The sequence below is a fragment of the Cavia porcellus genome, unplaced genomic scaffold (assembly GCF_034190915.1).
Source record: "Cavia porcellus strain 051 isolate PalLab524CR breed Dunkin Hartley unplaced genomic scaffold, mCavPor4.1 scaffold_31, whole genome shotgun sequence".
NCBI classification, from domain to species: Eukaryota; Metazoa; Chordata; class Mammalia; order Rodentia; family Caviidae; genus Cavia; species Cavia porcellus.
Window position 1 is genome coordinate 27,079,585 of NW_026947514.1, and position 17,133 is coordinate 27,096,717.

The window sequence follows — 17,133 nt, forward strand, 5'->3', positions numbered from 1 at the left end:
GTAGAGGTAAAAGGAACTAGGACATCTCTGTACCTACCTCTCCATTTTATTGTTAACCTGGAACTGCGCTAACAAAATTAAATCTGGTTTTTTAAAAAAAAAAAAAAAAGATTATCTACTTACTAGATAGATGCAGAAAATGATACTGTATTACTGGAAGGGTCTTTTTACAAAGGAGACCTGTTAAGGCCTTGATGTCAGCTAAGGGAACATGCTATGTAGTCTGAACTCAGACCAGCCAATGTTCTGTAGTTTAGTGGTTTCAGTTAGACTTAAAAAATGATAATACTGTGAACTGACATAGAGATAATCAAAAGACTGTTGTTAGGAAGAAAGAACTGATCATTTGACCAGGTAAGGCTGGGAGCTACTTAGGTTCCACAACTTATTTTTTAGATGAGTACACAAAAGACAAAATTTGTATTATATCTCTTTGGATAATGTCATAATCTGGATTACACTATGGATTTAGAAGAGATTATTCTAGTGCCATGTTTGGCTTGGCTTGGCGTGGTTTGTTTTGGTTTTGGAGACTTGTTTAATATTTGGGAGGTATCTGTGACTTATTTTAGTCTGTTCCTAATCTTACATATGTAGTTTTGTTTTTTGGGTTTTTTTTGCACCAGGGATAGAACTCATGACCGCACACTTGCCAGGCAGGCACTTACGCCGCTGAGCTAAATCCACGGCTACATATGTAGTCTTAATTCTCTTGCTTTAAATTTGACCTTTCTAGGTGGGAACAGTGTAATTCCAGTGGGAGGCTAAGGCAGGATGATCACAGCAAGTTCGAGACCAACATGAGGGAGACCCTAGGTTTGATCTTCAGTACCACCCCCAAATTTTTTATAATGCTTTGAATTTTCACTGTAACAGTTACGTGTATGCATGTCTTAAGTCTCATCAAATTATTTGAAGGGGGAGATTGTATGTTTTAAAAGACTCCAGCTCAGTTCTATTTTCCAGTGAGTTTCCAGTGAGTAGTTTTGTTTATTATGCGCTGGAAAGTGAACACAGAGCCTCACACTCACTGAACAAGTATTCTGCTGCTGAGCTACATCTCCAATACCTCTTCCTTACAAAAAAAAGTATATACATTTATTGACTGGATTGATGGATTGAGGCAGGGTCTCCCTAAATTGCTTTGGCTGGCCTTGAAACTTGCAATTTTCCTGCCTTAGCCTTTGGAGTAGCTGAGATTACAAGCCTGCACCACCAGGCCTGGCCTTCAATTAGTAGTTTCTGAGTTGAGTTTTGTCCATTTCAGAAAACAGTGATGTCTCTCAGGTAGCAGAGAGTACAGTATCATTCTCTGGATTATGTTTTCAAGAAACCCTGTGCTTACCTGATACTGTATTTCCCAAAACTTGTGATTTGGTGCAGATACTTTTTATCTTATAAATAAGTTAAATCCTCGGAATTGAAGCTGAGGGGTTTTCGGGGGCAAATTGAGTCTCTCTTTCTCCTACATAGTGATTTAAGACTAGAATTATTTTTGATCAAGCTGAATCAGATTAATTTTTCTAATATGAATGTTGCATTGCTGACTCTCTTATCCCAAATAGACATTTTTTCTGCCAGGTGTGGTGTACCCCTCTGTAATCCCAGTTCTAAGGAATCTGAGGCAGGAGGTTTGCCACATACGTATTGAGTTCAAGGCCAACTCTATCTCAGAACAAAACAAAACAAAAACTAAATAGACATTTTTCTAAGAAGCAGTCCTGAGAATTATACTGTTACCATAAAATTGTTTTCCTTGAGCTTTTTCAGTTTTATAAGTGTTTCATGGGAATAGCCCTATAAGATTTTGTTGGCCTTTGAAATAGGCCTTACATTGATCAAAATAATTGAATTAAAGTAGAATAATTGATAAAAGCTGTGTTTTTCCAGCACTCAGGTTTATGGTAAATAAAGCCAGTTTAGCCTCTACCCAGTAATCCTAACTGAGTTGCCTCTCAGTTGGACAGGAGCCACTCTTCAGATGTGGAAATGTACATTTTCACTTAGTTGGGCCTTGGAATTTTATTTCCCTGACCAGTGAGCCTGTCTGTTTCCTGCTTGATTCTCTGTCTCTGTAGCTGGTTACAACGTCTTATGTCCTGCCTGCTCAGAGATCCTTGGCAGCAGTATGTCCTTGCCGTTTTCTGGCACCCCACACAGATAGCGGCTTTGTCAGGAGTATTTATGATTTTAGCCAGAGCCAGGAATTTTCTGCAGCTGAGTAGGGGGAGGAGTTGTGGCTGTTTTCCCTCTATCAAGAAGATAGAGCTAGTGAAAGGAAGGGTGGGCGGATGATTTCCCGGAATGTTAAATATTCTACACAATGAATCTTTTGATTTCTTTCTCAGGCACGGGGCGGATACCTGACCAACTCGTGATCCTAGACATGAAACATGGAGTAGAGGCAAAAAATTATGAAGAGGTATGTGCTGCCCTGGTAGCAGGGGAGGCAGTGGCCACTCTTCTGTGTGAAATTTCTCTTCAGGCCACTGCCTGTGCTTTGCCCTGGAGACTGGGTTTCTCGTCAGTCACGTGACAACCAGCGATGATCTTACTGATACCGAAAGTTGTTATTAGCCTTGAACAGTAATTCTGGCTATGCTGTCAGCCAGCAGAGGACTGAACCAGCTGTCCTGTACAATTGTCTGTCAGCACATGCCTTCACTCTCTTTAAGGCAGAAACCAGATAGCAACAGTTACACTTTTTAAAAGCTGGGAATCTGTTATGTGTTAACAACCAAGTTAAGAAAGTGACTTGTTTTTAATTCCTAAGATTTTTTTCCCCCAGAACTGATAGCTTGCCATGGACTCAGATGCTGTTCAGTCCTCAGCAACTGTGATATCTTTGAGAAACAACAATATAAAAAAAAGCTTTTAATTAAAATAATTTCAGACTTTAAAGACAAGGACAGGATAGAGGAAGAAGCTGCAAGATACTGGCGATGGTGCTATTGAATAGAGATTGGATACTGATGGGGAGTACATGGAGTCATACATAATGTTACTGATTTCACTGACAGTGAAGTGGAGGAGTGCAGGTGCTAAGGAGAAGGGTATGCTAGGAATCTAACCCAGAGCTCACCTGTGTTAGAAAAATGCTTTCCAGTGAGCTGCAGCCTAGCCTGCGCATTTTTCACCTCTACAAGAGAGACTTGAGGACAGCACAGGATGGTTCTTCAAATAAAGAGCACCTTTGAAAACCCACAAGAACAATTGAATCAACGTTTACAAAAAGTTAAGTTTTTAATCCAGCCAACCAATATCTGAGGACATGAAAAAGAGATGGGGTACAGGAAATGCAAACTAGATAAATGAGGGAAAGTTGTTTTAAGTGATTGAGGAGAATTTTCTAGGAACAATGAAACGAGAGGTTGCTGTGTCTTTGGGGACTTTAGAAGCGAGTATTTTTCTAAAATGGAAGACGATTGGAAAGTGGTTATCTCTGCAATAGGAAGTAGTAATACAGTAGTTACTGCTCTTTGGGTCTTTCCTCTTTTTCCTGGTTCAAGTATTCAATCAAATGAAACCAAAGTATTGGGAGGTGATAAAAAGGAGCAAATAATAATAAATGAATGGAGGATGATTCCTGGTGGAGACTTTGAATTGCTTGAATCTCCAGGCCAGTTTAGTTAAAAGAAAGCAGGAGAGCATCTCTATTTGATAAATGTAAGGGTTTGAAGAATCTCTCTAAACCTTCATGATGCGAACAATCTTAATTATAGTCAAATAAGAAGATATATGTTAAGGTGTAAAACACTAAAAAAAGTTGTAGTTATGTGAGAAATGAGAATAAGTAAATGATTTTCTTTTTTTATTACTACCGCCATTCCCAACCATGAACCATTTTCTATGCAAGTATTCATTGTCCTACTGTGTAAGTTTTACCCACTGTAACTTTGTTGTCCAATGTGGTTGACTATTATTAAGGGATATTTATTAAATAACAGGCACCAATGCCCTGTTAGCCTTGAGACCTAGGTTTTGCTCTTGAAAACAGGGCTTTCCATAAAGAATAATGTGAACACCACTGCCATATCATATTTTAGACCCCTATACTTCCTGGAATTTTGGGCTTTGAGAAAGGGGCTTTATCTTTTTTTGACCTTCTGCTTAACCCCAGAGGGGAATCCCTAGCAGAAAGGAAACCACACTGCTTCCTTTGCCTGTTTCCTGCTTTGGATGTCTGGCACGTCCTAACCCTTTCTTTACGTACGTAGTTACAACACAGCTCCAAGGTTCTGCTTCTTAACCACCACAGACTGCTCCTCACAGCTTTCCTTAATGACCCCACTCCCAGCCCCCAAACACCATACCAGACTGAGGCAGAGGAGAACAGGCTGTGACACAGGCCAAAGAGAATCCTTTCTCAGTCTGAGACTGGACTCTTGAACCTTGGCTAATTGTCCCTGGCCTAATAATGGCTATGACAAGAACATGGGAGGCACTGTTTTCTCTGTTTAACTGCCAGAGAGTATCGTGCATATGTTGAGTTTTTAAGGCATTTAATTTTAGGCCCTTGAGATAATGGATTTATCCTCAAAGAATTTGGTCCCGTTGGCATCAGTATCGATTAAGATTTAGGAAGGAAAAACATTTAATTTCTTCATATCCAACACATCCGTCCCTCATACATGTGGACTCATAATCCTGAAATCACCTGTGGTCCTGTAAAATTCAGTAGTAATCAGTGTCTTAATATCTGGATGGAATACCACATTACCTATCTAAATGTTAGTTAGTTAACATGTGAAACTGCTATATAAACACAATACAAATGTGAGCTATTATTTGGAGGCTTTTTTTTTTTTTTTTTTTTTTTTTTTGATACCTGAAATTGAACTCAGAACTTTGCTCTTGCTAGGCAGGCGCTTATGATGCTGAGCTAATCCCTAGCCCAGAACTATTAATTGAAAGACAAAATGCTTGCCACATTACCCAGAAGCATAAAATCTTATACTTTGAATTCCTAAAGGAAGAACGATGTTTTTTGTTATTGTTGTTTAAAGTCCATTTTATTTAAGGATAAAAAGAAAAGGGAAAAAACAACAACATAATATCAAAACCCATCAATTGGGGCAACAATGGTACATACATTGCACGTTGTCATCCCCAAATCATTCACCCAGAGCACTAGGCATCTGCCTTCAATTGTCCAAACAATACCAGCACAAATCCTTTTCTCTTCAGCAAACTCAAAGAAATCAGTAGTATAACTATCTTAACTATTTTATATATGTATACCTACATATATTTATATACATATACATGTTTTTTCTGTCAGCTTGTCACACTGATGAAACAATAGGATATTTATACGTGTGTCTTATTTATTTCACTAATGAGTATGAGGAACAATGCTTATACCCTCAGAAATAAAACATTTTTAATTCTTCGTGTTATGTTGTAATATTTCTGACCATTTTCTTGCTGTTGCCCCTCAGAAGAGGGGCCTTCATCTTCCAGACTGAGTATGTGAATGAAGCCATTTTTTCTTACTTTGAGCACTGTGAACTGGAATAGCTTCAGTAGGGACTCACTGTGCATTTGGAAAATGGAGGCAGTGAGAGTTCCCTAAAAGAGCTCTCTGATACATCCTCTGACTCTTGAGCTGTGTGTGTCCCTTTTTGCTGTGGATGTTGGTCATCATTTTCATCATAAGTCCTATTGGTTTTTTGTTTTGATTTTTGTGGGTACCGGGAATCAAACTCAGGACCTCAGGCAGGTGCTGTACCACTGAGCTATATCCCTGGCTCCGTAAGTGCTGTTTTGTCTGGGGCGAGTAGCCAGTCATTTGCTGTCAACACATACACCAGAACACAGCACTGATTGGAGCCTTAGCTGAAGACTTCCCAAAAGTTCTTTTTTACCGAATGTCCCCCAAAAGGAGAAACTCTGCTTCTGTACACAAGATCTGGAATCCTTTTCTTGACATAAGTTGAGTGAAAGCACATGAGTAAGGCACCTAACACCTAGCTGGTCAGTCCAGTGATTTCAGCTTGTTTTCTTCTGCCCATTGTGAAAACTATCAAATGTCTATGACAGAATAAATAGGGTCTTTAAAAATTTCCTGTAGCCCTAGGCTTGGCAGTATTATCTGGACTTTTTGAGCTCTTGTGACTAGACCTATGATTCAAGTCTCCTTTGCTACCAGGAGCAAGTGAGTTTGTCCTTGACTGTCTTTCAGTTGTCTCTACTTTGTGTTAGACTAGGTGGTCTACATTTCTTGCCATGTTTGAAATTTGTGGAGGCTGTGGTGGAGAATATGGAGACAGTAAACTAATTTGATTAAATTTGGCTTGCTTTCAGAATCTTGCCATGTTTTTTGTTCATTTGCTTTTGTGGTAGGAGAGTGAATCCAGAGCCTTTGCACTGAACTACATCCCCAGCCCCCACCCCCACTCACCCCTTTTTTTTGGAGACAGGGTCTTGCTATATAATTCAGGCTGATCTTGAACTCACTATGTGGCTTAGGCCTAGAACTTATGATGGTTCTCCTGCCTCAGCCTCCCAGAGTGCTGGAATTAAAAGTATGTACAATCACGCCTGACCTCACGTGGATCTTGAGGCTCCACCAAGGAGAAGAATCTAATAGAGATTCTGTAGAAGCCAGATTCTCACTTGTGTTTTAGGAAGCAATTTTTTGGAGAGTTAATACCTTTCCTTGGTAGTTACATGTATGTCAGCTCTTTGAATCCAGATTATTAGAGTGGCAGACTTGGATATGGTTTAGGCAAACTGTGGGCTATTGGTAGTTTTGAGGCATTATACAGGGATTTTCTTTTTTTTTTTTTTGTCTTTTTCGTTGTTTTTATCGGTACCAGGGATCAAACTCATGACTGCCTGCTTGCAAGGCAGGCGCTTATGCCGCTGAGCTAAAACCCCAGCCCCTATGCAGGGCTTTTCTAAGCTGTTCTCACATGTGAGAGTTACAGGGATTGTGGTAAAGGGCTTTGTCCTGTGTAGTGGGCCTCATGCAGATGAGTGGTGAATGAAAATAAACATGGTGTGCTCTTTTTTTTTTTGTTTGTTTGTTTTATTTATTTAAGGAGAAAAGAAAAGAAAGAAAAAAAAACAGTGAAGGGGTACAAGTTATACAGATTTACAGAATAAAAAATGCGCAGTAGGAAATCACTAGTTAATGGATTACATATTGCCATCTTAGAAATAATTGTTCAAGTCACAAAATTAAAGCTTGTAGAGTGGACATTCCAACAATGGTACTGCAAACAGTTCTGTTCAATGATCCAATAAAACTCTGTGATGCTCTTAACATGCAAGAAGCACTTGCTTCAGGAGGCCAGCGGCACTTACTTAGAAGAAACTTGTCTTTGAAAACAATGGGAACAGGTCAGTTAAAATTTTAACAGTTTATTAATATAACAATGAATAATTGTTAATTGTGTGGCATAATCATAATGCTTTAAGGAAGAGGAACTCAGAATGGACAGAAATGGTTGCAGGTCCTTCATGGTTACAGCCTGAAAAATGTGGTGCAGGGAGTATGTGTGCTTCTGGAAGTCCGGGATCGTGTTCTTGTGTTTTACAGCAAAGCTTTGTAGTTTTGATGAGTGCTTTGGTCATCTGGACAGGGAGCCAGAGAGCAGGGTGCTGCCGATCTTGGTCTGCCACCTGAAGGACTGAATGGTGTCGCGGAACTTTGAGTTTCCTCTTTTGTAGCATGAGGAGTGTGTTGCAAAATGCAGTCCCTTTCAGCTCCTAACATCCTTTTATTAGTGGCCACGTGCAACCTACGAGTAGTACTGCCCCCAAGTGGAGAACCTATGGAATATGCCGTCATATGTCCTGCTTATCAAGCTGTTGGCAAAGCCTGCCTTATGCTCCCAGCTATGGAAGAGAAAAGCAGGCTAGGGAAATACCAGTTTGCCTCTGTGAAGTGTGTAATTTAGTGTTCTTTACAGGTACTCTGAGCATTTAATCAAATGCTAAGAAGAGCTTAATAACAGTGGGAATTTTGATATTAAGGTTTTAACTTTTTGTACTGACTATAATAGTCTTGATATTCATTGACTGCTTAGTCCTATGCAATTGAAGAGTCTTCGTGAGAATACTTACCATGATTTGTTTAAAATTTTTGCTCAGTTGCCTTTAAAAATGAAGTAATACTAGTGGGAAATTTAAGTTCATCCTTGTAACCTAGTATTACTTGTTTGCTTTGCTTCTAATTCAAGAAAACCTTAGTGCAGTCATCTTTTTTTTCTTCATCAATTTTTTTTTTCTTTTTTGAGTGGAGTCTTATTAAGACCTCTTCGTTTTAGCCTCCTGATATGCTGGAATTACAAGTGCAAGCCATCATGCCTGGCTTCATCAAGTTGCTAGTATCTGCCAAATGAAATACATACTCAGGTAGACTTGGGTTTCAGTCCCAGCTGTACTACGGTCTAAGATCTTAGGAAGTTATTGCTTATTTCTGAGAAATAACTTCCTTGCCCTTCTCTCCTACCCACTCCAAGCCCTCTCCCGCTCCTGAGACCTAGCTCCTCAACCTTTTCTGTTAAGCTTTCCTTCATTTGTCTACCTGTAATCAGTCTCTCACTGCTTTCCTTCCATTCAGCTTTTTTTCCTGATACTGGAAATTGAACCCAGGGCCTCATACATGCGCGGCAGCTGCTCCATCACTGACCTACATCCCCAGGCCCTTGCACTTTATTTTGACATAGGATCTTACTAAGTTGCCAAGACTGCCCTTCATCTTGTGGTCCTTCTCCCTCAGCATGCACCACCATGCTTAGCTTTCTATTCTGCTTTTAATGCATATCATTTTAGAAATTAGATCATAGTTATATCCTAATATGTGAACCTCTCTACCAAACAGTATACTTTGTTTTCTTTTCTTTTCTTTTTTTTTTTTTTTTTTTTTGAGACAAGAGTCTCACTATGTAGTCCAGGCTGGGTTTGAACTCACAGTGATCCTCCTGCCTCAGCCTCCCAAGTGCTGAGATTACAGATATGTGCCACAATACCCAGCCAGGCAGTGAATTTAACATGGTAATTTAGATTGGTACCTTATACATAGCACTCGGAAAAACATTATTAGCCAGTCTTTGTGGCACATAACTATAATCCCAGCACCCTGGGAGGCTGTGGCAAGAAGGTTCCAAGTTTAAGCTGGGTAATTAAATGACTTAGCAAAACCCTATCTCAAAATTTAAAAAGGGCTGGGGGTATCGTTCAATGTGAAGGCCTAGGTTCAATCTCCAGTACTGGCAAAAGTACCCAAACATCTGTTGTTCTATTAATAAAAACAAAAAGGGGCTGCTATACGTAGCTCAGTGGCATAGGGTCTGCCTCGCTTGTGCAGGGGTCAGGGTTTGATTGCCAGGCCTCACACAGAAGAAGCACACACATAATATTTTTAAGTTGTTTAAACCATATTTTTCTTGCAGTGAAAAGCCACTTGGTTTGTTTGGTTGTGTTTTTGTTTTATTTTTGTTTTTGAGACAAGGTCAGTCTCTGTAGGTCAGGCTGACCTTAAAAACTCACCTAGTCCTCCTGCCTCAGCCTCCTAAGTGTTAGGATTATAGGCACACACTTGTTAATTTGATTTGTGCTTTTTTCTTTTTGCAGTCTGTCACATACTATCGTTTTACGTATGCCTGGTTTGTCAGTGTTCAATTCAGTATAATATTTTCCTTTTATAACTAAAATTGTTACAGTTATAAATTCTTCTACACCTTTTTCTTATAGACAAAACTTTTTTTTTTTTTTTTTGGCCTTGTTCCAAGTAAATTGTGATGGCTAAGGAGTTCAGGGTGAGAGTGCATGCAGCCTGGTTATATCTGGTAATCATAGGCATCTCTGCCTTGCAGACCAAGCCTTCTTTTTTTGAACCAGGGATCGAACTCATGACCTCGTGCTTGCCAAGCAGGCACTTATGTCACTGAGCTAAACTCTTGGCCCTTGACTGTGCCCTCTTGCTCTCTCCTCACATGACAGAAGGCAGAATTGCTTTCCTTAATACCATTTGGTTGCCAAATGGCTTAACTAAACAGCTTTTGTTCCTTGATTCCTTCAAAATATTATTTTGAATTCTAGATTTAAACATAAATATCCATGGCTCTTATTTATCAGAATCTACAACACGTTACATGGTTAATGGCAAGTTTTCAGTATTGTTTTAGTTCCTCAGGGTTTCTTTTATGTTTTCTAGATTTTAAATTAATATCAAGAGCAAACCAGTAATTGGGCAAAAGTGCATTTTAGGAAATGAGACCTTTGTCCCCCTAATAAGAATCTTATTCTTATATCTTATAATAACTTCTAAAGAAAGGATGAGATTCAGTATAGATTTAGCTTATTTTATATGTATACTTACATGCAAAAGTATAAATAGTGGATATCTTCTAAAGGGTCTGGAAATATATATACTAAGTTCATAGCCATAGTTACCTCTGAAAAGGAATGTAGAAATTTGGGAACTGAGATAATGTGAAGGCAGACTTTTGGCTTTTATTCTCTTTGCTTCTGAATTGTACAATGTTTTAGTAGGAGAACATACACTTAAGCAGCTAAAAGATAAACACCATAAAGGTTTGGGAATGAGTGTTTTAGGCTATACCCTGCAAAGTCCACTGCCAATTGCAAGTTTAATTCCATTATGCTTTTTGGCAAAAAAAAGATGCATATTAATTATATAAATGTATATAATGTATATATCCACTCTCCCACAGCTGGCAGAGGCGCAGACATAGTTTCACTTCCAGTTCCTTTTACAAGTTTCTATTTCTAATTTAGGGAACCTTAAATGGTTTATGTCTAAGAAGTTTCATGCGGTTAATGTTAGTCTATCTCATTCAGGAAGTTTTGGAGGAGGAAGTAAGAGCAGGAGGGAAGTTAAATAGACTAAGGTTCAGCTTTATATGTACTTCTTATGTTGCTATCTTTTCATGAGGAGCTTTTTTCTCTTCAGCTCTCTATGAAATCTAACAACCAATACAGACTCTAGGTTAAAACCTGGCATTTGAGCATTTAGCTAGGAAAGTTAGCTTTAATGCATTTGCCACTCACCAAATCTTTTATCCAAATGAGCTGCCCTGCAGCTGCCAGCCCCATTAACTCTAGCCAGCGCCGCACAGATGAAAGAAAGTATAAGAAAAGTTAGATGTCTGTCATCACGGATTCGTCACACTGTTTTGTTTGCATGTTTTTGTGGCACTGGAGTTTGAATCCAGGGCCTTGCATAGATGGCTGGCAAACGTTCTACCACTGAGCTACACCTCCAACCCATCACATTTTTATATATTTTATACACTCAGTTTTTCTATCTCTAGCTTGATAGATGTTTCTAGTTTTATTTTAAATAATATTTATCTCATTTGTCAGACTCATTGCAGAAGACAGGCATAGAGAACAGAAACTCTCCCTGAAATCTTCCCATTTATCCCTTGTTAACCACTGTTAACACTTAGTAGAAAGAACAAGGACAGGGAATTGAACTAAAAAGATGAAAAAGTTGTGGCTAATGAACAGTAAGTAAGGAATCAATTAGAGGCAGAATATTGAAGAGTTCCCTATGTGGAAAAAAGAGCCATAGGTATATAAGAGTTTTCAAATCGGAAAAGCCCTTCTAGTTTGTCTCTTTTTAAAGCAGGTCATGAGCCAAGCACAGCATACATCTGTAGTCCCAGCGTGGTAAGGGAGGATTGCTTGAGACCAGGGCTTCAGGCCAAGCTGAACAACACAGTAAGACCCGGTATAGGACTGGGGAGAGGATAAGAGCCAGCCATGGTAGTGGGAGGCTGAGGCAAGATAGTCGGTAAGTGCCACGACATCCTAGGCTACATAGTAAGACCCTGTCTCAAAAAATAAATAAGTGAATCATAAGCCAAGGTCAACAGAAAAAACAGACTAATGAAATCCTCGCTTATATGATATTCTTCTAGTTAGGCTTTCATCGTTCATTCATTAACCTATAGGAAAAATGGGAAATTTCTTTTATGTTTATTTATTTATTTATTGGCTTTTTTTTTTTTTTTGAGACAGAGTCTCACGTATGTGTTCAAGCTGGCATTGGGCTCACTTTGTGGCCCAGGCTGGTCTTGGACTTGCACTGATCCTCTTTCCTCAGCCTTCCAAGTGCTGGGGGAGATTTCTTTTAATAACTTTTTTTTTTGACAGGGTCTGACTCTATAGTTCAGGCTGGCTTTGAGCTTACTATGTGGCTCAGATTGGCATTGAACTTGTGATCTGTCTCACTCTCCCAAGTGCTGGGATTACAGGTGTGCATCATCATGTCCACCCTGGTTATCATTATTTAAAGAAAAAACAAAACTGGAAAGCAGTGCCATATTTTGAGCAAATCCAAGGCTTATCTTGTCTCTGAGCTCTCATATAAACCTTAAGATTGTGGGATTTATATGAACAAACCAGACTCTCTAATTTTATATTTTGAGTTATGACGTTAATTTTGTAACCATGTTTTCTCATTCCTGTGTACTATTGGAAATAGTTGTTTTCTATAACTAGATTTGATCTAAAAGCCTGGGCGTGGTGGTGATGCCTGTAACCCCAGTACTTGGGAGGCTGAGGCAGGAAGATCCTTGCAAATTTGAGACCAACCTGGGCTATAAAGTGAGCTCAAGACCAGCTTGAACTACATGGCAAGACCCTGTCTCAAAGACAGTGGATTCCTAATTCCTTTCTTTTCCAGATTGCAAAAGTGGAGAAGCTCAAACCATTAGAGGTGGAACTGCGACGCCTAGAAGACCTTTCTGAATCCATCGTCAATGATTTTGCCTACATGAAGAAGCGAGAGGAGGAGATGCGCGATACCAATGGTGAGAGGAAGGCACCTCTTCTTTCTAAATAAGTGGCCCAGAAAGGAGAGTCCCCAGTCCTGGAATTCTGGGGCTGCCCTTTTCTCAGTTCTGTAAATACGGGATATACCAAAGGAAAATCATATGCTTTAGTACTATTGCTACTAAAAGATAAATCAGGATTGTTTGACTTTGAGAGGAGTAGAATTTTATTCTTTGATACGCAGTTGGCGGATTAACAGTTGGCTTATGGTATATCGAATTGATAGCATTAATCTTTGTAATTTTTAACATTTATCAATTGGTTTTTTTCTTTTTTTTTTTTTTTTTTTTTGCCTGAAACCCTCTTCTCAGACCTAATGTTAATTAATTGCTTTTCCTTGGACTATTATGTAGCCAGCTACAGAAGCTACTTCATTACCCTTACAATGCTTTTGTTTTTTAGAGTCCACGAACACCCGGGTCCTGTACTTCAGTATCTTTTCAATGTTCTGCCTCATCGGACTAGCCACTTGGCAAGTCTTTTACCTGCGTCGCTTCTTCAAGGCCAAGAAGTTGATTGAGTAATGAGGCACAGTCCCCTCCCCACTGGAATCCCAGCCAGCAGAACATCCGCTGGAACGTGCCTGTCCCAGGGCCTCCTACCTGCAGCACCATCAAGGCACGTTGGTGCTTTCTTGCCAGAACTGATCTCCTGGTTGGGAGGACAGGAGCACCACCTGCACCCAAAAGTCAATAAGGGACTTCTTTTTACTTGGTAGGATTTGAATTGGTTTTGCAACAATAAGACTATTATTAGAGTCACCTATGACAAAAAAGAGAGGTTACCTAGATAATGCCAAAGCCAGCATTCGTCCTGGGTTTCCTCACATGATCAGTTTAAACCATTTGCTTTCCTCCTCCCACTGGCTCACCAGCTTGGGCTTTCACTCTAGTTCTTTTACCAAGATTTGTATGACCACATTGAACTTGTTTCATACTGACTGTCATCTTTGGGTTTTCTTGTGAAAACACCCTGAACTTTGTCTTCACCCTTAGCTGAAATGTTTACATAGCTTCTGGTGATAATTTTCATAATTCTATGTCTCTTGAATGGATATGAGACCTCATAAAAGGCAGGTTTGAACTACAAATAAGCTCTTAAAGAAAATTTCATTTTAGATTGAAAATATTTGTGCTCAACTGCTTGGGCTTTGTTCATGTGTGTATATTTAGTTCTATGCAATTTCATCATGTGTAGATTCATATGACCATCACAAGAGACAGTACAATTCTATCACATCAATCCCCCATGCTGCCCCTCATACACCTACAGCCACCTACCTCCCTATGCCGTCCCTTTCCCCAGCCTCTGCCAACTGTGAATCTGCTATCTCTGTACTTTTGTCATTCAAAAAATGTTACATAAGTAGAATCATATAGAATATGACCTTTTGAGATTGACATTTTTCATTCAGCATAATTCCCATGAAATTTATCCAAGTTGTGGCATGTATTGATACTTTGTTCCATTTTATTGCTGAGTAATATTCCATGGTTGTGGATGTACTAGTTTAACCATTTACCCACTAAAGGACATATGGTTTGTTTTCAGTTTGGGGCCCTTCCTAATAAAGCTTTTGTGAACATTTGTGTATAGGTTTTATGTAAACATAAATTTTCATTTCTCTGGGATAAATGCTCAAAAGGGCAGTTGCTGGGTTGTGTGTTACTAGTTTTATACGAAACTCCCCTATTAGTTATACCATTTTATATTTCCAATAGCCATCTGTCCCTGATCCATTTCTCCTCATTCTTACCAGCATTTGGCATTACTGCTGTGTAAAATTTTAGCCAGTTGGATAGTATGTAATATCCACAGTTTTAATTTGCATTTTCCTAATGGTTAATGATGTTGAACATCTTTTCATGTGTTTCTTTTTCATCTGTGGATCTTCTGTGAAATCTTTTTTTCCATTTTATAACTGATCATTTGTTCCCTTACTATTGAGTTTTCAGAGTTCTTATATCCTAGATAGAAATCCTCCATCAGATATGTGGTTGTTTGGATTTGTAATGTAATTTCTACTCACGAAAAATAAATAAAATTTACCATCTCTTAAATTACACACGCCTATAATCCCAGCACTTAAGAGGCTGAGACTGGAGGATCTTTGCAAGTTTAAGACCAGCCTGGGCTACAAAGTAGGCTCAAGGCCAGGCTGAACTGCATGTGAGACCCTATCTCAAAAAGACAAAGAAAAAATATTTAGCACCTCTTTTTGCATGGCCAGTAGCTCATGTATTTCTGTCCTTGTGTATTTTGTCTAGAGGAGTAAGACATGTCTAGAGAAGTATAAAATAGACATCTTGGAAGGCCGTGGAGTAAATTCTTGAAAGTACATGTGAAAGCAAAGCCAAGAAGCACTTGTAGGTTTTGGAGGTGCCTAGAAACCATTACCATTATAAAACGAAGAGGGCTGGGCTGGGGCTGGGGCTGGGGTGGGGCTCAGTGGTGGAGCTGTGTTGTGTAGCATGCACCAAACCCCGGGTCTGAGCTGTAGCGCTACCCCCCCCCCAAGTGAATAAAAATGACCATGTTTATAAACAGTTGGGAAAATAGTATCACCTGAAATATCTCCCACTTCCCCCAGGAAAGTAGATGTGGGTTTACTCTTTCTATAATCTTTTTAACTCTGCTGTTACAGGACTTGTGTAATTGCAGTGACAAGCATTATAGAACTTAGGCCCATATCACTTGCAATGAAAAAAAAGTTGAAAATATCAAAGGACATTATTGTTTTGACCTGGATAAAAGGTACAAAAGTGAAAGAAGTGGTTTATGCTCTGAACATTTCAAGCTATTCTGTTAAGGTTCTAGTTACCGTGAATCGAAAGCCTTTTTTTCCATGGTTTGGCTCCTGTAAATCCCTTGTGGAGGAGATGGTTTTCTCATTACTTGTGCAACACTGCCATCTGCTGTTGAGAAGAGATAGGCACTGCTTCTGTGAACTTGGCAATCGATGCCTTGCCATAGGCATGGCAGATGTTGTGACAATCTGTTTCCTTAACGTATAATAAGCGACAGAAGATATGTCCAAGTAGGGAAAAGAATAAACAAACTTGTGTCTTAAGATCCAGGCTGGGATGTTTCAAGTGAAATGCTAGTCTGTGCCATTAGCCTAACATGAGGCTCCTGTGTTTCTGACTGGTGCCTTCCCCACGTTTGGAAGCAATGAAACCTAATGTTAGTTATGGTCTCCTGTGAGAAATGTCCAAGAAGAAGATAGTATTTTGCTAATGTTCCTTTTCAATTCTGACTCTAAACTTAAGGAACTTAAATGCTTCTCTGTCCCTCCCTCCCTTTTTCTCATGCCAAAAATATCAACTTGGAAATTTGTGCTTTTTTTGTGTATAAGTTAATTGATGGTAAACCTTGATTTCTGTCTAAAAAGTAGAAGTATTTGCTTCTAGCCAGGCATGGTGGTGCATGCCTATAGTCTCAGCACTTGGGAAGCAGAGGCAGGATTACTGTGACCTCGAGGCCAGCTTAGGTTACAAGGTGAGTTCAAGGCTAGCCTGAACTCCATAGTGAAACCCTCTCTCAAAAAAGGAAGAAGTATTTGCATTTGATATAAGGCTAGAACGAGAGCAAGTCAGCTTTAGGGATGTTATCTACCTTCCATTTTTAGCACGGTACTTAAGATGATCTATATGATATAAATGAAAATAATACAACTTAGATACACTTTGTTGTACCATTGTCATGAACCCCTGTCAAAGCCATTTTTTGTTTAATGGAAAGAGGCATGCAGGTTTATCTGTATAAACCTGTACTTCTAAGTGTTGGATTGGGAGTTTTCATGTAAATTTTCTCAAATAAAAGCTAGCAGAAACCATTTTAGATGTATTTTTTTGTTATTCTTGAGTACTTCTTTGGATTAGCAATAATTTTTCACATGTCTCAGTTTTAAAGTATAGCAAGTGACACGAGGTGAAGAGAGAAAACAGTGTCCTGAATTTACTGCAGATGAGTAGATTTTGTAAGCTAGTAAAAGTTTCAGAGTTTTATGATTTACACCAGGATCCTGTACAAGCATTCACTGTAATTTTTTGAAGTCTGCTATTGGAATTGCCCTCTATTCCTAAAACATCCCTCCCAATTTAGAATCCCTTTGAGCTTGCCCATCACATTTATTCAAAACCCTACCCAAGGAAGTAAAGGCCATTTTTTTCCTTTTCACTTAATAGTTTAAAATTTTTCCACAAACCTTTGCAAGTCAACATGAAGTGTTTTGTACATTCACTGGCTGGCCTCTTACCTATCTTTATCTCCATTCTCCAAAAAAAAAAAAAATAGACAAAATGTATTAGTGAATCC

General features: G+C 39.1%; 1 protein-coding gene across 1 annotated transcript in view; it reads left to right on the plus strand.

The window, feature by feature from the left end:
- Tmed10 (transmembrane p24 trafficking protein 10) overlaps positions 1-16,651 on the plus strand; it is a 35,297-nt gene extending 18,646 nt beyond the window's left edge. Inside the window, exons 3-5 of the mRNA XM_003472431.5 lie at positions 2,349-2,422; positions 12,668-12,794; positions 13,219-16,651. Coding sequence (XP_003472479.1) covers positions 2,349-2,422; positions 12,668-12,794; positions 13,219-13,340 — 323 coding nt within the window. The 3' untranslated portion in view covers positions 13,341-16,651. The remainder of the gene's footprint in view (positions 1-2,348; positions 2,423-12,667; positions 12,795-13,218) is intronic.
- Positions 16,652-17,133: the final 482 nt, after the last annotated feature.